Raw genomic sequence first — 21,242 nt, 5'->3', positions numbered from 1 at the left:
TTTATTACATAATTGTCTAATCACAATTATTTGAGATAATCATTATCATTATCTTTTATCATTTATCATTATTTTTGCATAATCGTTTCCATTTAGAAAAAAAAAATCCCACATTTACAAATATAAAAAAAAAAGGCTGAAATAGCAGATCTACAAGCTTACAACGCGTCACGTTGTAAGCTTGTAGATCAGCTATTTCTGCTATTTTTAAATGTATAAAATTATTAAATATGTCAATAATTTGTTTTGTTTAATTAAGTTATTTGTCATGTCTGCCCTGTGCAATTTTTAATTACGAACCTTAAAAGGCAAACAGAAATGAAATTTGTATTCATATGTTCCAATGTTCAATGCCAAACACACAATGAAATCGTTAATCGTAATTATTTGGGTGAATTAATCGTCAACTTAAATTTGTAATCGTGACAGCCCTACATGTGCAGTTGTACATTAAGCTGCCTCACGCTACAGAAACAGGAGATAGGCTCCTGCCCTATGGGCCTCATGGCTCGGCAAGGCTAACTTATTGGATCTATTTGGAACACAGGTTATTTTTGGACACACAAGGTTTTCCACCCGGAAACATTCGGGTGCACATCTCCAATCCACCCCTACCTACCAGAAGGAGGTGTCATACAGTCCCATCATGCTCATGGTGTCTTTGAGACGGTGCTCCTTTTCGGCCGCCACGTTGACAATGAGGAATGTGACGAAAGGCGTGAAGGCCAGGACGAGGTAGATGGAGATGAGGGCGTGAGGGAATTTCTGCACCTCCACAGAGCCCGGCTGGCCCATCATCACTACGCGCAGGTCCATCTCATTCCGGACCGAACGTTTGGTCTGCATCTGCACACACACACACACACACACACACACACAGGAATACAAGTCAGTTTGAAAAACAGCATGGCAGTACAGTAAAATAACTATGCTAAGGATAAAAAAAAAGGATAACTCAAAAAGCCTGGGAGGGCTTGTTTTCTATTGTCGTCCAATGTAATCAATGAATCATCATGACATACGTTACATATGAAAAAACTAAAGGGAATAATAGTTATATTTACAGAAAAAAAGAAAAGGATGCATTTATCCAATTGTATTTTGAGGACAGCCATATTTGTAGGTCTATATACTTTGTGCACAATCTATGTAAAGTGCTTTGGATAAAAGCGCTATATAAATGCACCATTTATTTACCATTTGTTGTACGTCTAACAGCGATTTATATAATCTATTTTTGCCATTTAAAAAAAGAAATAGGCACACTCAGAAGACATCCCCAAAGTGGCCACAGCTCATGCAAGTAAGCGCTACCCGCTTGCCATCTCTGAATGGCATCTATAATGATACAACCTGGGAAGAAAACCAATTTAAAATTACAATCCAGATTGATGTATGCATCTTTTGTGACAAAACTAAACAACGTTATTTTGACCAATCTGTATGGAAGATTATGTTACAACACAATTTAACTAGCACATCTGCAGTGGTTGGAGGTGGTCTCCGTACTCTTCCATTGAGCAATTTGGACCCTTGTGCCAGTGGTCAGATAGGACCAGTGCACTACTGGTTGACAAGTGGTATTGCCTGAAGCTCAAAGCACATTCGACAGTTCGAATGCTGGGAAGGACAGAGATCTTGCGTATTGCAGCTTCTAAGATCCACAAGAATGACCATACATTTGACCATAAGTTAGACACCATTTGTGCTACACAATTTCTTTGTGACCTTAAATAACAGGCGCAGGGAGCCACCCGGACAGCAGCATCCTGCTGACGCTTGGACCATCTCACCTGGATGATGGCAGCGTCGATAATAGACTGCAGGCGGATGAAGCCAGAATACCAGTAATTGGCTGCTCTGCAGTTCACTGAGCTGGCAAAGCAGTTGGCTGAGGGGGAGCAAACACAGTGACCACTTCTATTACAGTCTGTTGTACCTCAACATTGTATACATTGTATTGTAACACAGTATACATCTACGCCAGCGATTCTCAACCTGTGTGCTGGGGCCCACTGGTGGGCCGTGATGATACTGTAAGTGGGCCCACAAATAATTGGCAAAACACTAAGATTCGAATGACAATGTAACATTAATATAGTTTATACACTTTAAATTTGTAAAAACAAAAAGTCATGGTCTTTTTTTTTCTTTAAAACACTGAAAGAACGATTGATTGATTGACCATTCAAATAAACAATAAAGATGCTCTGAAAATGCAAGCCTATCGGCTGCCGTGTTAAGTGGTCAGCTAGGTGGGCCACAAATGCTTTTGAGATTGTGGGCCCTGATCCAAGAAAGGTTGAGAAACCCTGATCTACGCGAAAGACACATGAAATGCTATTATCATGTAGGCCTAGAAATGGAACTAAGCAACAATACAATACACTGTTACCAATAGATTCGGTGTAATCGCTTGGTAGGGGCAGCTGGTTGTAGGGGAAGCGGAGCCTGTAGGAAGTGGCGGAGCTGTCCAGGAAGACAACGCCAACGTACCCCGACGGCTCATACAGGCTGGCGTTCTCCAGGTCCTCTTCACTAGAGAACATCTCCAGACGATCCTGCATGTCTGGAAACACAGAGGACAGGATGAGTACTTAGGGACGAAGTACTGTACCACAAACCCCATACCGTACTGTAGCAGCTTCATACAAGTGACAAACTACATAGTGAGATTTGTATAGAGATGACAGCACTCTGTCCTCTTATCGCTTGACTGATTTGCATACGGCAGCTTGCTTTCTTCTCTGCTGATTCATGCGTGTTAAATCAGGGTCTCTTTCTGATCTACCAGGTGATCAGATTGTGCTAATCAGGTGATCAATTGAGTTGATCAAAAACAACCATTATTAACCAATATTGTTTGGTGTTCATAAATCTTTTCTCCACAGATTTGAGATTTCTATTACCTTTCTTATTGATATTCAATTATTGACTCATTCTTTGTTATATACTTGTATTACTGTAATTATTACCAGCCTGTAATGAGACAATGGTGTTTTTTTTCACACGTGGAGCGGTCGCTGCGACGCAATGGTGATCATACAGTATGCCCGAAAAGCTTGCCCACCCCTGTGTTAAATCAACACTTGCTGTCAAGGATATGCAGGATGCAAGACAGGATTGCATCCTGCATAATGTGCATATTCTTGACAGCAAGTGTTGATTTAACACAAGTGTTATATATTAACACAGGGGTGGGCATACTGGGTGACCTTTTCAGGGCACATGATCACTTGCTGCGACGCTGTCACGTCGCAGCATGACGCGCTGTGAGCGTGTAGTTCGGCTATTTCAGTTGTCGGACACCTTCATTACAACAAAGAATGGAAACAGGCTTAATGGGCCAAAGTTATACTCACGCATCTCCTGAGCCACCTCTTCCATGATGTGGTTGGTGACGTTGGTGATGGGGGTGTAGCCCAGGCCTTTGAGGAAGTGGTAGTCGTCGCGGTCCAGCTCCATGGTGCTAATGCCTCCGTAATAAACATGAGGGTTCAGTGTGCTGATGAGGATCAGGAGGCCGAGCAGCAGCAGCGGCAGGATCAGTTCCTGGACACACAGGAGACATCGAGGCTCACATTTCACGTACATGCACAAGTCCAATCCTGAGTTAATTTAACTCCACTAAGAGTGTAAGACTGGACCCTTATGGGCACATTCTTACACTCTTAATCACTTAAACCCTATATTCTTAGTTGACCCAGGGTCCCCAAGGGCTCACTAATACTATACTCCTTTTTCCCCCTCTACACCAAATCTCTTCACATCTCTTGAGCTTGTAGATCTGCTGTGTAGAATGGGGACATTAGGATTTATGCGGTTGAGTTAAATAACGGCCCGGACGGCTGGCGTAGCGGTCCGGGCACCTAGGCTGCTAACAGCGTGTTGCGGGTTCGAGTCCCGATCCTGACGACCTTTTCCGCGTCACTCCCCATCTCTCTCTCCCCATTTCCTGTCAGTCTACTGTATTCTATCAATAAAGGCAGAAAAAGCCAAAAAAAATCTGTAATAAAAGAAAAACAGAGTTAAATAACACTCAGGATTTTGCTGAGTGAAGTATGTTTTTTTTTTTCTTCCTGAGGTTCCGTACTGAAAAATTAAATATAAAATAAAGTCAAGTTCACTTCTGTACTTCACTAAAACCTCAAATTCCCTTCTCATCTATGACAGAGATGTAAATTTGGCTCTTGGGAAGCAGCCAAGAAAGCCTGACTGTTTTAGATTCACTGCATTATGCTGGCTGTATCTGGTGTGCTACCACACAGACAAGAGCCTGAAAGGATTCCTGTGAATTTCTCAGTGGTGGAAAAAGTACTCAAATTTTTTACTTAAGTAAAAATATCAATACTGTAATATAGAAATACTCTATTACAAGTAAAAGTCCTGAATTCTAAATTTACTTGACTAAAAGTACAAAAGTATTGGTATCAAAATGTACTTAAAGTAACAAAAGTAGAAAGTATTCATTATGCAGAATGTCCCATTTCATAAGTTTTCAAATGCATAAAAATCTTTTGAAAATCGCAGATGCGTTGCGTTACGATGCGACGCATTGTGAGCTTGTAGAGATATTTCCAAATGGCCAAAATGTATATAGGGCTGAAGTGGGTCATGTATGTTTTGTAATAATAATCAAAATCTATAAAGTAACTAGTAACTAAAGTTTTCAAATAATTGTTGTGTAGTAAAAGCACAATATTTGTCTCTGAGATGTAGTGGAGTAGAAGTAAAAGTACTGAAAATTGTTAATACTCCAGTAAAAAATACCTAGTCAAGTACAGAACTTGAGAAAATGTACTTTGAGTTACTTTACAACACTGGAATTTCTGCCCCATTCTACAATAACCATGACCCAATATTGGCCATGCTGAAGGACTACCAATACAGCTGTCACCATTAAATCCCATGAGAAATTACAGACACGTGCACACATAGCAGCCAACCAGCGCCTTCACAGGAGAAAGTGTCCTTTGTCATGCCTACAAGATTTCTCTCAAATCGTCGCTGTTGGGTGGAAACCTCATATGTCCAAAACTGTTATTTAAATTTTTAAAACTAGGAAAGAAATTGCAGATCTACAAGCTCCAAATGCATCGCTTGTAGGCAATTTTTGCTACTTTTGTGTGACGTAGTAGGGCATCAATTTACGGGGAGAAAAACACAAGACGTTTCTGCCCGAGAAAAACACAAGACGTTTCTGCCCGACAGCAACGATATACTCTCCTGCCAAATGCTCTCCGGCTTGATCTCATTCAAAACAAAGGCTACTGTAGGTCATTTAGTTTTCTCCTCCTGATACAGTAACTCTAGTTTTAGCAAGAAACAAGGAAACTGCTGTGCTCTACTCTAAAGACAGCAAATTAAGTTATCAGCACCTATTGAATAATTCCCCTATGTAACATTTAATAATGCAGAAGGAAGCGGATGCGTTTCCTCAGTGTTTCTGAGACATACCATTGCTGTCAGGCACAAACCTTGCATTTCCATATTTCAACTTTTTGGGTTTCTTCCCGTAAATAAATGCCCTACTTTGTTATACAAGAGTCATGCAAAATCAGCAAAAATACAATCTAGAAGCGAAATAGAATGAAAAAAAATGTAAGCGGTCAAATCTGTCTGTGGGTTTTATAAATAATATTAACAAGAGCTTGTGACTAAATAATAACTGCATTGAACCCACTGGAACACAGGTGCCGTTTTCCATAAGCTGAAAAGAAACGCTTTTGGACATTTCTCCCCAAAAGCAACGAGGTGTGAATGTGCACATCACGCCCAAAAAAAGAGTACACATGCTAGGTTCCGCTGAAAGGCTCAAAATTGTTAGGGATTGTCTATAATCATTATCATCCATATTGTTATGAGTAAACCCTTTGAGCTTGTAGATCTGCTCCTTTTGCTACTTTTGAATCCTGAAAAGTAACAGTTTTGGACACTATATGTACACTGGGTCTAGATTGTTTAGCTTCTACCTCTAGTAATTAATGGGCAATTTTCTTCTTGTACAGAATTATGTTTTAATCAGTTTGCACGTTTTTGTAAATTTTCTTTGCACACGTGTGTGTAGTCTGTGCATGGCCATGACAGATGATCAGGACCGCTCACTGCGTAAACACGATGCTACAGCACGACCTTGAGCATCAGAGAGTCGTCACATCTTGCAAATAGCTATAGACCAAGTGACATAACTGTATCGGACAGGACCTGTGGCTGACTGCATTCAAGTGCCTTATAGCTGCTGTCTGGAACTTATTCTAACCAATCTGTATGGTAAGTAAGCCTTGCCGAGCCATGAGGCCCATAGGGCAGGAGCCTATCTCCTGTTTCCTTAGCATGAGGCAGCTTGACGTACAAGTACACCACATGGACATGACACTAGTATGTTGCAGGGACTTACCCCCCAATCCAACCCTTGATGCTGAGTGCCAAGCATAGACCGTAAAATAATATGGACAGTGTCACGTCATTGGTTTCTACAGACCGTAAATGAAGCCTATTTTGCAGCAATTTCAAAGTAGCAAAGTAGAAACCCTAGAAACATACTTTATCATTAATTTTAAAATAAATGGGACCATAATTTACCAAAACGCATATCATGGTGGTGATTGACAGAAGACTTTAAACTAGCGACTGGAAGCATACAGTATTTATGACAATTTATAAAGGTAAAAAAATCAAGCGTAAAGTTCGGCCAAAAACCCATCCGCTTGAATAGAGCCTAATTGCTTCTGCAACCAGCAGGGGTGAAACAGCGAGACTACAGGCCATTGATATGAACTATCACACTTCCTATATAGCCTCAAACCGTGGACCTTCTGATACCCAGACGGCCTCTCTACCCATTCAGTGGCTGCCCTTTTTGCTTTCCCATGCGGGAGACCCGCCGGGTTTGAGTCCCGGGTGTTACAGTCTCTGTGTCAGGAGAGGACATAAAACATACAGTGTTGCTTTCAGAAGATCAGGTATAACTGCATTGTATTCAAACAAGAAACAGCATCCTAGGGGACTAACACAAGAAAGCATAGGTCTAGACCCTTAGAGATTTAGGTTAATGCAGGGATGAGTCATATACACAACAGATAAAAAAAAATGCATCTGGTAAACACTTTGTTAGCCTGCCCAGACAAATCAATAGCTTTACTGTCAAAGCTGTTGACAGTGCTGTTGAGTCAGGCCTGGCACATAAGAGCATGTGACATGATTAATTTGACTCCCACCTAACAAGCTCTGGAAGGATTGCATGAGCGTCAAGACATCTGATGACAAACTGCCATCTAGGGCTGCAACTGTCGATTATTTTCTTAGAGAGATTATTCTATCAATTACTTCTTTGATAAATCAAGAAGTGTTGTATTACTTATATTTTATACTTCTTCAAACGATGGTGTCATGCAGAAATAGTCAAAATAGGGATGGGTTGATTATCGGTTATTAATCAATTAGTTTGATTAACTGTTGTACCCCTACTGACATCTCTGGAAGAAAGGGTAGAACAAGAGCTATTATGCACTATTCTTTTCAGTTGCTTCATTCCAGGAGGCCGCCGGGAAGAAAGGATGAAACAGAGACACGCATTAAATATGCATTGGTGCAACTTAAATCCAAATGAAAAATGCATGGTTTTACAAAGACAGAAAGGGGGGGGGGGAGATGGAAGGGGGGCATAATGGTAATGTTTACTCAATTCCTAAATCAAACGCGGGAAAGTTGGGAAGTGCTCTGCCGAGAGGAGAGAATCGATCAGGGTCTTTTTTTCTCCCCCCTGCTGCTCACTGCAGTGGCTGTAGATGAACGTGTGTTTTAACATGTAATTGCAACAGAAATAGGTATAGCCATAACAAGTAAAGAGAGAGAGACAGAGGACTTGGAGAAACAGACAATGTGGCCATGATAATGCACTAGTAGATCCAAAATGTATGAGGCTCATCACTAATGAAATACACTTATAATACTGTAGTTTTCTAATGTGAAATAGCTTATGGGCATCTAAATACTGGTTCAACTGTTTTTAACCACATGAACCCTACCATCTGTTTTCTGGGCATAGGTGAACATTTAATGACAATTATTATAGCCGATCTACAAGCTCACAACGCATCACAACACGACGCCGCAGTTAGCTTGTAGATCGGCTGTTTCAGGGAAGATCTGCTTTTTCCAGGGAAGAGATTTGGTTGGAGGGGAAAAAGGAGGGGGCGAAGTATAGACCTCTGTGGGACCCCGGTTAGCGAAGTATAGGATTTTAAGTTGTTAAATAAAATATTAAAATACACAAATCCCACTATTAGGATATATATTGTAAGAGGTACATTCTACTGTTGGATGACAAACAATAATAAACAAAGAATCAAAAATAAGCCTTACACGAAAATTGCATAACGGAATAATTAATTTGCACACAATTAAAAGACTTTAAGGCTACAGTATAGTCCAGATTTACTGCTGACATCTTTCACACCTCACAATGTCAACTGTCAATCCACATTTCAAGTCAATTAAACTAGATACTGTGCCAACTGGTTCCATTGTAAGAGAAGTACTGGCACAGGAGTTGCAACACCAAAAACATAGACAAAGAATTAAACCCTAACACATATAGTTCAATAGCATCAATAGCTAAATCAACATATTCCGTTGGGCTGTCCTCAACTAAATAAATTCTTAGTTGACTCATAGTCATAGGAATTTGTCGACTATCCAATTAGTTGATTTAATCAACAAATCTGTATAATTGTGTTGGCCGACAGAAAAATGAACGTTCTAATGTAACTTGATAGGCACATAGACGGGCAGAATGAAATGGCTTATATCTAGAGTTTACAAGAGATATGCATGGGACAAACAGCATGAAAAACAACCAGTCATCTGACTGTCTTGGTCAACCAAGACCAAACCGACCGATTAGTTATTAATTGACCCTTAATATTCAGAAAGATCCAGTGAAGAAACAACACCTGCAGACTCTGCTGTTTGGTTCTCCATTTGATCAGTAGGTTCTTGTAGAGAAGACTTCTTGTTTGGTGCCACACTCCCGCATCTCTCCTATATATGGGCTGCATGCTCGCAGCCTGCCTCATCTGGCTGACGTGTGGAGGAGATGTGCTCTCAGCTGCAGGTCAAGTGAAACAAAATACCAAATGAAGATGCTTCTACCACCACGACATTGTTGCGCATCAATGTAAAAGGCTTCTCAGGCGATGTGCATTCTACAAAGAATGTATATTTTCTAACACACTGCTGTAACATTGGCTGTGTGAGGTGTTGAAAGTGGGAAAATGCAAAGCTCATTAATGAATAGACATTGGCTCACTCACTGTCTGCTGTGCATTCCATCTATTTCTGAACTGTACACTTATCGGGTAACAAGATAGGTGGGCACCTCGGCGTTAAATTGGCTATTTTTTCCTAAATTTAAAAGAATTTAGTATTTGGAAAATGTTTTTAATTAAAGTAAAGTATAAATGATTAAACATTCGACAATTAAGGTCTAATATTTCGACAATTGCTACAAAACCTGTAAATCCAGTCATTTTGGGGCATAAACAAGATGTTCACATCATGTATACTTTACATTTATATATTATAGTATTGTATATTTGTCTGTCATTAAATGTTTCGATGAATTGAATGTATATCCCACTATCCAAGGCAAGTTATCACATAACGTTACTGTACGCAGTTACATGTGTAGTTGTGTACCGGCTATACAGTCCAGATGCCCTGATACGACTGTCATATTATATGACAGTCATGGATGACCTTCAACATAGTGTTTGTACTTTCTCCCTTTTTGGTCCGTACATCTACATGAACGTTCAAATTTCAAATATGAAGTGCTTAACCCATGGTCACGAATGTTACAATTATGTACGGGCCCTCAGAAGTACCTGTATCTTCCGTATTGTTCAATAAAAAGCATTTTAATCCAATTGGTGGTCATTTTCTTCGTATTTCCTCCATAATGCTTTCAACAATGGGATATAATCTATCGGTTGGTAGGTGTATTGCACTCTAATACATAATAACTCTATGAGAAAATGGCCACCAATCGGATTAAAATGCTTTTTATTTAACAATACGGAAGACTCGGGTACTTATGAGGGACCCGTACATAATTGTAACATCCGTGGCCATAGGGAAGGAACTTTATATTTGAAATCTTAACTTTTATGTAGATGTGCAGGCCAAAAAGGGAGAAAATGCAAACACTATGTTGAAGTTCATCCATGACGGTCATGACAGATGACCGTCTTTGATCCATAACAGTCCAGATGACATTCACTACAATTCGGTCTTTTAAATGAAAAGAGACATGATGGGATGTACCACGACCATTACAACATGTCTTCATGCAGAGAGGAGCTGCTAGCTTAACGTTAGCCAGTAACCAACCTGCAGATATATACGATGCTGGCTGGCTGGCTGGGTTAAGGTTAACACAACTGCACGCTATCAGATGTGACATTTTCCTATATTCGCTGCCGTTGCGACGTGGAAAGAAATGCACAAGCCGACAGCTGAGAAGAAGGTGACGCTGGGCTGCAGCAGCATCATCGACTCAAAGCTAGCATGAGCTAAACCAACACAACATCTTCACATAAATAACACCAATATGAAAGACACGCAAGCACGTAGGATACTCACGTATATAATACATTAAGGCATGTCTCTCTGGTGATTTTCCGAGTCAACGACCACGCATTTCAGTTTTCGGGTGTTGTTTTTGTGTCAATAAACCAAACCTAGAGATGTTTCTCTGCCTACTTCCGCCTGTCAGATGCAGGCACCAGTGTTGCCGGATTATGTGAGAGAAACAAGCAACCAGGTCTGGGAAAACAAGCCAAAAAGAAGCACTTATAAGTCTTATAAGGCCACGAGCATCGATGCGTTGAGAGCTTGGCTATTTAAAAAAAAAAATCTTGGGGGGAAAACAGGGAAAATTTGGAATATTTTAACAACGCAAATCTTGCATGGGGGTCCCTGGCACAAAATATTTGCAGATGGTGGGGTCGGTGGACAATTACATTAATTTGGGGGTCCTTGACATTAAAATGTTTGAGAACCACTGCTTTAAACGACATTAGGAAACGAGCCCAAATAAGCAACTACACCTGAGAAACAAGCCCAAAAATCCGCAATCAGGCACCAACTATATTTACAAGCAAATTCGGAGAAAAACAAGCCCAAAGTCGCTTATAATAAAGTGACATGGCAACACTGGCAGGCACGTCCCAGAATGTCACGTTGGCCAATCACTGCTCGTGTAGTGTGTTTACTCCAATTAAACAGCGATTAAATTCCTTTTTATTTAAATGTAATTATAAGACATTATCAACGAAGCAATGACATTTTCTTATTTATAATTTACAGGTTGCATTTCAAATTGTATTTCAGTAAAATGTTAAACTTCTCTCTACTGCGCTCTGACCACTTAGCCTGGTAAACCCTCCCTCCGGAAATCTCATTTCCATTTGATTGAGATTTCTGGAGGGAGGGTTTACCAGGCTACTGACCACTATGGTACATTCATTGTCCAGGTAAACTGTTAAAAATATCAAAACATGGGGACACATTCAGAAATTAAAGTCCACATTTTTTTATTATTACATAAGCCATAAGATGACAGACGTTTCGGCTATGCAGCCTTCATCAGTGTGAATAGTAAACAAACAAACAATCTTTTCCCCTGAAGTCTGGTTTGAGCAGGAAACAAGGGAACAGGTGTGCTCAACTCAAAATAATGCAAATTTAGTAATCAGCACAAGTAAGTTGGAAATAATGTTACAATCTATAAAAGGTTTGGTCAAATTGCATGGATACAAAATAATGTAAATGTACTATATAGAGAGGCAGAAAGTGTCTTTCATAGAACATGTCTGTGTATGTGTAAGGTATCGGTGTATGGGTGCATTTGATCTGACAAAGGCAGGGGTAGTGGGACATCTGCAAACTGGAGGTAGCCATGTAGTTGAGTGGGCAATGGGAGCTGCTCGATAAGCGTTGGATTTCCCAACACATCTCTGATCTTCAGCCTGCAGAGGTGGAAGAGAGATGGTACACAGTCTAGAGAGGATGGAGGGAGGGCGAGAGAGACAGAGATGGATTGTTAAAATTCCATTATTCAGAACATACTGTACTGTGAAATGTGTTAATGTTTTTTTAATCTGCACCACATGTCCATTCAATCAAACTTTGAATGGACATGGTCCATAGGTCAGGAGCCTATCCCCTGTAGCATGAGGCAGTTTGATGTACAAGTACATCCCCTGGACATGACACTAGTATGTCACAAGGACTTACCCCGAATCCAACCCTTTATACTGCCATAGTGCCAAGCAGAGAGGCATTAGGTATTGAACCCTGACCTCCTAACCTCAGGGTGGACACTCTACTCAAAAGGCCTCTAAGCTGGTAGACTCAATAAAAATGTAAATACAAGTTTTAAGAAAAGAAAAATAAAAAGAGAGGGGGAAAAATACCTAAGAAAATGAATACAATAAAATAAAAGCACTGCTAAAAAGAGGTGTCTTAATATTTATTTTCAAAATGTGCACGGATTCAGAGAACCTAGATCCTCCAGCAGGCTGTTCCAAAGGCTAGGACCACAATAGCTAAAAGCTGCTTCACCAAAGCTTTTCGTTCTAGCCCCTGGAACACTTTTAAGAGACCAGAATCAGGATCTAAGGGCCTTACCAAAACAGGCCTGTGGTGTCCAGGTCTTCTCATCCAGTCTCCACAGCAGAATGTTTCTCAGATTTGGCGACAGGGTCGACCAGTTCAAAAATGCCAGTAGGTAGTTCAACGACGCACTGTCTGCCTTTTCCAGCCTATGAAAACAATCACAAGAGGCTAAAGAGAAACTGGCCAAAAGGCTTGGTCTTTGGTCTATAGTTCAATGTGGGGTCCTTGAGGAGGCTACAGGGGGTCCCCAGCTAAATGATTTCAATTTAGGGAGTAGGAACCAAATGGACCCTTACAGGTTTGTAACTCTCTGAGAGTGTGCGAATGGAACCAAATGAGCGTATCCATGTTCCCCAGGTTCCCTGCTTACTTAACCCTAAACCTAACCCAAACCCTAATCCTAACCCTAAACGTAAACGTAATCCTAACCCTAAACCCTAACCCTAAGGTAAGTGGGGAACATAGAACCTGGGGAACATAGGGATGACCTCAATTGGATCCCAAGAAATAAAAAGTCATATCTAACCAGGATTGAGAATCACTGCTCTAACCCATTTGTACAATGTCAAATTATATCACTAAACACAACATATTTATGCAATGAAAACGTAGTTTTAGAGCTTACATGATGGGCTGCACCAGCAAAGACGGCTTCAGGCCAGCTTGTAGGAGCAGGGGTAGCCAGCAGGGGGCAAATTTCACATAGTTGAGTGCTATACACACCAGTGCCCTCACTTCAGTGCGCCTCAACACAGAGTCTCTTGGGCGGTCCGGTATGGAAAGGGTCCTGCTCATATTCTGTATCTTGGGGATACGTCTGTGCTGCAGTATCAGCTGCAGCAGGTCTGGTTTCTCAGTGGCCAAGGCAACCACCCACACAGCCTCAATCAAACTGGCTCCTGCAGCCATAAGCAACTTCGCCGTTTCACTGAAAGAGATTTTGTTCTGTATTTCAGCCATGTCACATAGCAAAAACACGGTATTTTAAATTGACAAATTTGACATAGGTGTTGACTTTAGCATGTGGATAGTTTAGTTTAACCACTTAAGGTGCAGTAAGTGATCAAATATAACTTATAATTGAAAAGGTTACACAGTATGTCTTCAAAAGCAAAAGAACAAATAAGACAAAAGGGCTAAAAACAGAGGAAAACAACTAAAACTGTTCAAATTAGAATGGTAAAAAGGGGAATTTGATTGTGTGGGGAAGGTGAGTCTGAAGAGGTGAATTTAAAGGAGGAGAGGGTGAGTTTCATAGGGAAGGCCAGTTAGTGAGAAGGCCCTGACACCTCAGGTTCAGCACTCTATCCTGGGGACCACCAGGTGGTTGGCATCACCAGACCTGAGGGAGGGGGTATGGTGAGGATGGATGAGGTCGTAGAGGTAGCGGGGAGCTAGGTTGTTCAGGGCCTTGTAGGTGGTGAGCAGTATTTTGGAATCTATTCTGTATTTTACTGGGAGCCAGTCAAATTCTGGGAGCCAGAAAGAGGGGTGTTGAGCTTGTATCTGTGATATTTTCAATGTTTTTGTTAAATGAGTTTGTGTACAAACCTGCACGGGTCATCATGCGTAGAAGACAAGGCGAAGGACAGTGGTGAATGATAACCCAGGATGAGATTGCAGTCCTGGGCATTTGGACTGTAACCCTCCTTCAAGAGCAGCTCAACACTCTTATGATGCTTATTCTTCACAGCCAGATACAGAGGACTCACCATGGCTTCACCAATGTCGCACGCACGGTCTGTAACAGCTATCAACCTATGAAGGATACTGGAAGCACAGAAATGATAAATACTCAGTATAGTAGTTACAAAAAGATACAATAATATACGATAATAATTATCATCATAGTTATACAGAGTATACTTATCATATAGTATGGTTATTTATTTTAGCTAGAAATACTGAACTCTGATTTATTGCACATATAATGGCTTTCAAGAAAGTGCATATATCATCAAAAACATGCATTAACCACTTAAAGCTGCGCTCTGTAACTTTCATGTCCTGCCGGGTATTCGAACCCAGGGCCCCGGTGCAAGTGCTGAAGTTTTTACACTGAACCGAATAGAGCATGCCTACTTGCTGAGGGGAGATATTGAATTTTGACCTTCTGGCAGAACGACTTTTCAACCAGTAGTGTTCAGAACCTGCAACATGATCTACATTTCTCAATAGAAGAGTGGGGAGAACAATTACAACAACCACAGTTGTGTTAGTTATATTGTATTAACAAACTCTACCATACAGATTGGTCAAAATAATATGTACTGTAATTCACAAAAAAAACTGACGGTGTAGGTTTAAGCTCTATACTTCATTGTACGATTGAATGAGCGAATATGGCCAATCTACAAGCTCACAACACGTTTTATAATGACATGCCCAAAATAGAGTCACCAGGTTGAAAGTGGTTAATGTCTGCAACTGAGTCTTAGATTTCCATTGAACAGACTGCAGTGTATACAGTATATCACAAAGAAACATCTTATGGATCAGTACCTGGTGTGACCAAACTCAGCGGCAGCATGAATGGGGAGCTGCGGCCAGTCAGAGCTGCATGGTAGGTTAGGATCAGCGCCGTGCTCCAAAAGAAGCTCCACGCAGCGTTCGTAACCCTCTTGAGCTGCGATAAGCAGTGGTGTGGCCAAGTCTTCTGCCGGGGAATTCACATTGGCACCTACGGTACAGTGGAAAACCTAATAGTAATAATCCTAATATTTAAATTGTCGTAAGGGAGGACCGGCCAGTGGGACTGACAGATACAAACATCTCTAAATATGGGCATAAAAAGGACAAGGACTGACAGATACAGAGATCTCCATATGGGCATATCAGATTGGATTGGCAGTATGATGTAGGTGTGAGGGTCACATAGCGGCCCAAAACTCTAGTAATAATAATAATGACGACGATGATAACAATAATGTAAAGCCTCTTATTGACATCATCACAAAAACACATAGTAAGAAAGATGGTTTACCTGCATCAATAAGAATCTCCAAGCACTGTTGCTGTCCGTACTGTGAGGCTAAAAATAAAGGAGTGATCTTGTGGTCATCAAGAACCTCCAGGTGACACACACCGACCAGTATGAGTAAAATGTCACTGTGACCCTTGGGGAATAAAATAATAAAAGTGTGACATGATTCATGGTATGAAATGTAAACTGTACATCTCTGTACATCTGTGTGTGTGTGTGCGTGCGTGCGTGCGTGCGTGCGTGCGTGCGTGCGTGCGTGCGTGCGTGCGTGCGTGCGTGCGTGCGTGTGTTCAAATATTACCTTATAAACAGCTTGATGAAGGCAGGTCCAACAGGAGGCAGTGTGTGTGCCGTTGACTTCTGCACCTTTACGGACGAGCAGTTCCACGATCCCTTTATGCCCAGCATCCACAGCTACAGTATATAGGAACACAACTGATAAATAACACTGATATACAGATTAAGTACCACGATGACAATAATAATGAGTGCGTTGCATACCTGCATAAAGAGGACAGGACAGATCATTGGTTGGCTGGTTAATGTTGGCATGTGCTTTCAGAAGGATTCCGACCACCGGCAGGTTTCCTTGCCGTGCCGCCAGGTATATTGCAGACTCTCCCTCATGGGTCAAAGAATTCACGTAGACGCGATGGCCGCGGGATGAGCCTGCTGCTTACCAAGTCAGAAAAAAACAAAACAGGAAGAGCAAAGGCTGTCTTTAACCACTGAAACTTTGCCATACGATGAATAGCCAATCTACAAGCTCAGTGAGCTTGCAGATAACTTTGTTGAAGGGAGCCATGAGCAGTCATGTGCGGAAGTATTTGAGACCACCTATTGACAATCAAAATATCAAATAAGGGTAGTCGTGTGGCACAGGGGTAAAGTGGGGTAAAGGGTTAAACGGCAGTTGCAAGCAGTGGGAGGAATTAACTGGCATTAATGACTGAATTGTGGAGAAAATAAGGGGGGAAATAATTAGCTACTCTATATAAAAAGAAAAAGACAATCAAATGTGTGTGTTACTGCGTAATTCTAGGAAGGAACTAGAAATCACCTATTTATTCATATAGATCAGTAGCCTTTGATCAATTGCAAGGATGGGTGGTATTCCCTGTTAGGTAGGGCCTTGCTGTCTTGTGTACCAGGCTGTGTACAATCTGTAGTGTATGTGTATTGTGTACTTCTCCCAGCTCATAAGAAATACTCAGGTGTCTCCTACTCAGTTTTCCTTACGATTCTGACTGATCCAGAATTCCTCCGCAGATGTACTGTAATGGGAGCAGTGCACGGTCACATATTACTGCATTTAAGTACAAATACAACCCTTGCTTACCAGCAGTAGACAGGATCTCTTGCACACACTCCTTGTTGCCAGCGGCTGCTGCCTCATGCAGGGCATTCCAGCCACGGTTGTCTCTGCTGTCAACACTGAACCCTTTGCGGATCAGCTTCCGAACACGCTCTCTGCACCCTGAGCGAGCTGCAGCTGCAACACTGGACACGGTGTCCCCGTAACACTCAGTGAAGTCCATCCCCTTTCTAAGTGATGGAATTTAGGAGGCAACAGGAACTGGGAACAGCAACAGCCAGGTCCGGGATCAATTGTTTTCTCCCCCCATGAATACCTTAATGGAGAGAGGACAACAAGTTTAACAACTGTAGCTTTCCAACCAAGAGTTATTTGTTGCAAAAATAATGAAAATGGCAGATCTACAAGCTCACAACGCGTTGCATCGTGAAGTGTTGCCGCCTTGTCGATCTGATATTTTCACTATTTTTTTTTACACTTTTCACCTATAATGACATGCCCAAAATAGCACAATTTTATTAAATGATTGATTATCAATTACTTTTATGATAGATTAAATTGATTAGTTTAAATGCTACACCTCTAATCTGATTGGACGTTACTACAACTTTTCCATCACAGTTTGCTCTCTGATCAAGACTGGTTGGTGAGTACATTTATCAAACGTTGCCCTATACATTTGCCAGGACAATTCGCTTGAAGATTTCATTTCATGCTGCTGCATGAGTCGGGAAAAAATAGGCATTGGCAAGGACAGCTACGCGTTCTTTCAACGTGGACAACATCTGCAGTTACTATAGGACACAACAGTAGACGTCTCAAGTTGATCTGGTGGTCTCGTTACAATCTGAAACACCGGGAACAGAGCAGTAAAATAGTGCTGAGTGGGGCTACTACCATGCTACCCCGCAGGTTTAGAATACTGTATGATTTTTATAGTTATATAAATATATGTCTACACGGTAATACAAACGATCAAGTGTAGCAACGAGGAAAGTTCCTAACCTGTGGGCATTGGTCCATTTATAAATATCAAGTGGTAGTTGGGAGTTTCACCAAAGAGGACCTCTTTTTGGTTGAAAACCATAAGATTCACCCATTGTTTCACCATTTCACGTTACTTCCGTACACACAGGGGAGCTACTGCTACGATTGGTCAAAAGTAAAGCCTCTGTGACATGATTGGATCAGGGATTGGACCAATGGATTGGACCAATTGTGGGTCAAAAACCTAGTGTGGGCGAGTGGCTTCCCCTAGTGGCCAATCAGAATTCCATGTACGGTATTGCATTTGTGTGTGAAACTGGCCGCTTCAGATTTAAGAAGGATTCAGGAAGGAGAGTTCGCACATAATTGTATATCAGCTCCCAGGAATGTATTACAAGTAGGTACAACGTTTCGACCCTATCGGGCAGGTCTCAAATTTCATATTTAAATCAGCTATTTACAGTAAACCTGTAGTAAGTGATACTTCCTGAAGCCATTAAAGAATGCTGCTGCTATGACACAATAAAGTACCTGCATTTGTACAAAATGCTCATAATTCATTCATGTTATTTGTTAACAGTATGTGTGAGAGCTTTGTATTTTCCTAAAGGCCATTGCATGCAAGTAATCTGGCACTATCTGTCCCTATTCATTAAAAATACCCCATTGTTGCATTCATTAAACAGACCTAGCTTTTTTGTTGTTGACTATTGAGAGATTTGAGACTTGCTTGGAAGATTTCCACAGGTAGATTTGTATGATAGAACTATCATAAGTTATGTGTAGGCTACATACCATTTTTTTTTACATTTTGCTAATATTATGTTGGATTCAGATGAATGTGTATTATCAGACATTCTAATGTTTTGAAGAACACCCCCCCCCCCCCCCCCCCCAATGGCCTAGTCAGAATAGAATCATCAGAATGTGATGTCAGATATTGTTCTTGTGATGTATTGTATATAGCCTACTACAGGTTTTTGAAATAAAAATGATTCCTGTTTTTCATTATGTAGTTATACTTTATTACATTTGTGTTAATTAACTTTTTCATATATGCAATTTCAGTGCTTCTAACTACAGAGGCCGCAGAGGTGTCGCAGGTTCGAGTCCCGATCCCGACGGTCTTTGCTGCATGTCATTCCCCATCTCTCTCCCCATTTCCTGTCAGCCTACTGTCCTATCAATAAAGGCATAAAAAGCCCAAAAGAGCTTATAGATAGGCTATTTTCACAATATTTATCTGTAGAACCGAGGCAAACTAAATTGAATGCCTCAACTCCTACATTCCAAGTGCTTGTCAGGGTGTGGGGTCCCCAGTTCAAATATGATTATTTGGGGAGGGCAGGGCCTGAAAAGGTTGAGAACCACTGGCTTAGAATGCATAGAAGATGTAAATAATGTTTCCCCATCGAGGATTCATACAGTGTCAAAGTAAAAATATAAAGTGGGTTTATCGGGGTGCACCAATTAAACGATAGGCAAGTGCACTATATTCCAGTTGACCTGGTCCAAGCAGGCAGATGTTGTAAAAGTAAATCAAGGTCCTCAATTGTTACCAACAAAATTGCATTGCACTGCTGATTTGCAATGGACACACTTCCTTCTGCACCTATCCTCACACATTGGTGCATGGAAAGTCCCTAAAATGCCAAACTGTACTCAGATGCGGAGAAACATGCCACTGCGATAGGGGAAATGGCCAGTTCACTAGGGCTGGGACGATTCACTTGCCTCCCGATTGGATACAATCTCGATACCTAGGGTGCTGATTTGATTTATAGTGCGATTCTTAATTATATCGCAATTCTGTGATTCAACGATTATTGCGATACAATGTTACGATTTTTTGCCCCAAGTTACTTTTCTTTTTTTATACTAGAACATTTTAAAACAATTATAAACAATATAAACAAGGCATAAAAAGTTGAATCATACTCTTCAATGCAGCCAGATAAGGTCAAATATATATTTTATAATACATTTATTAATATTATTATTAAATATCTATTTGCAATACTTGAGTGAATACATTTTTCCCCCCACCCCTACAGTTTACCCATGAGGCGCACAGGGTGGGGACACCTCATGTCAATGCACCTCCCCCAAGACCCATTCCACAGCCTTCTTTCACAATCTCTGTTTTGTTCAATTTGTAGATCTAACTGTTCTTTTTTTGTTTTCATCTCAGATTGGACCTCAACAAAGCGACCTGCCCTGACAGTGGCTCATCCCTCTTCCTGGTGCCAGGGCTAAGAACAGCTGGATTGATTAATTTGGGTAATGGCAAATGTTCTGTCACTCTGCTGGAGAGATTTGTTTCCATAGTGAGTTTTTGACAATTCTCAACTGTGGTAGCCTTATCACTACCGTTATCTGTTTTGTATCCAGGCAACCCACGTGGCATCCTGTGTTTAAAAGTTTGGCCTTTTCATTTGCATGTATGTACGTCACAAGTTTTTGTCTGCCTCTTGAGAAGCCTGTGGTGTTAACTGTTCACATAGTTGGGTAACAGTCTTTGTGCTGGCCTCACAAGACGAGCTTTTAAAATATATTCTCATCTCAATTGTTAATTTAACTCTTAGTGACATTGTTACAACATCTTAAAAATAAGCCACCACCGCGATACTGTAGTTTCGACAATGGCCTTTAACTTTATCTTGCCTGAGTGAGTTTGTCTGTCTCTATTGAGTGCCAAGGGTTTTACAACATGGTAATGAGAAAAGCTGGCCTCCTCTGTCCACTCTACTCTTCTGGCTGTTGCTGAGAGACAACCGAGAAGTCACCCAGGCGCTCAAACAGAGGGGCAAGACAAGGCCTTTAAAACAATGACACCACCATAACTCAGTGTCCAGGGTTAGGACAATTGCAGGGAGAGGAGGGGGAGGAGGAGCGGGCGGGGGTGGGTGGGTAGGAAAATAAGCTTTTAAATGTAGAGAAACGAGAGTGTGAGCATCTGTTGAGAGAGACTTGGACAGACAGATTTGGTCTTGGAAGGATGAAAAGATGATGAACTAGTGAAACTTTCACATTTCGACTTCAACAAGGACACTGAAAGTCATATGGCGACTAGATGGTAAAAAACTAGGAAGAAGGCAGACAAACGGAGAGAGAGAGAGAGATGAAGATGCCCACTGCATGTGACATGGAGGGAGTGTGTGGATGTGTACTGGGCTCCAGCAGTGAGCTACTGTAGCCATTTAATGATTCATTCTCTTGTGGAAGATGACACACAAAACAGATTTTCAAACCCTGGCTCTGTTGTGGACTTTATGC

At 41.2% G+C, this 21,242-nt stretch overlaps 2 protein-coding genes across 3 annotated transcripts in view; both read right to left on the bottom strand.

Annotated features, from left to right (window-relative positions):
- abca5 (ATP-binding cassette, sub-family A (ABC1), member 5) overlaps positions 1 to 10,776 on the bottom strand; it is a 34,920-nt gene extending 24,144 nt beyond the window's left edge. The window contains exons 1-6 of the mRNA XM_084077522.1: positions 10,645 to 10,776; positions 8,955 to 9,109; positions 3,363 to 3,552; positions 2,396 to 2,569; positions 1,794 to 1,891; positions 620 to 846 (exon numbers count right to left, since the gene is read on the bottom strand). Coding sequence (XP_083933648.1) covers positions 620 to 846; positions 1,794 to 1,891; positions 2,396 to 2,569; positions 3,363 to 3,552; positions 8,955 to 9,109; positions 10,645 to 10,657 — 857 coding nt within the window. The 5' untranslated portion in view covers positions 10,658 to 10,776. The remainder of the gene's footprint in view (positions 1 to 619; positions 847 to 1,793; positions 1,892 to 2,395; positions 2,570 to 3,362; positions 3,553 to 8,954; positions 9,110 to 10,644) is intronic.
- Positions 10,777 to 11,596: 820 nt separating this feature from the next.
- Positions 11,597 to 18,096, bottom strand: asb3 (ankyrin repeat and SOCS box containing 3). Of its 2 annotated transcripts, none has more exons than XM_084078804.1 (10): positions 17,985 to 18,096; positions 17,004 to 17,295; positions 16,166 to 16,336; positions 15,966 to 16,078; positions 15,665 to 15,797; positions 15,184 to 15,361; positions 14,233 to 14,451; positions 13,307 to 13,609; positions 12,694 to 12,827; positions 11,597 to 12,063 (listed from the first exon to the last, which is right to left on the bottom strand). In XM_084078804.1, exons 2-10 carry the CDS (start codon positions 17,200 to 17,202, stop codon positions 11,864 to 11,866), a joined length of 1,650 nt encoding a protein of 549 aa, XP_083934930.1. In that variant the 5' UTR covers positions 17,203 to 17,295; positions 17,985 to 18,096; the 3' UTR covers positions 11,597 to 11,863. The 2 variants fall into 2 exon arrangements, with proteins under 2 accessions (XP_083934930.1, XP_083934931.1); XM_084078805.1 differs by having other exon boundaries at positions 17,004 to 17,209; positions 17,985 to 18,093.
- Between the last annotated feature and the right edge of the window lie 3,146 nt (positions 18,097 to 21,242).

This window comes from Gymnoscopelus microlampas (assembly GCF_963454915.1).
Source record: "Gymnoscopelus microlampas genome assembly, chromosome: 14".
NCBI classification, from domain to species: Eukaryota; Metazoa; Chordata; class Actinopteri; order Myctophiformes; family Myctophidae; genus Gymnoscopelus; species Gymnoscopelus microlampas.
This window is presented reverse-complemented; position numbering and strand designations above follow the sequence as displayed.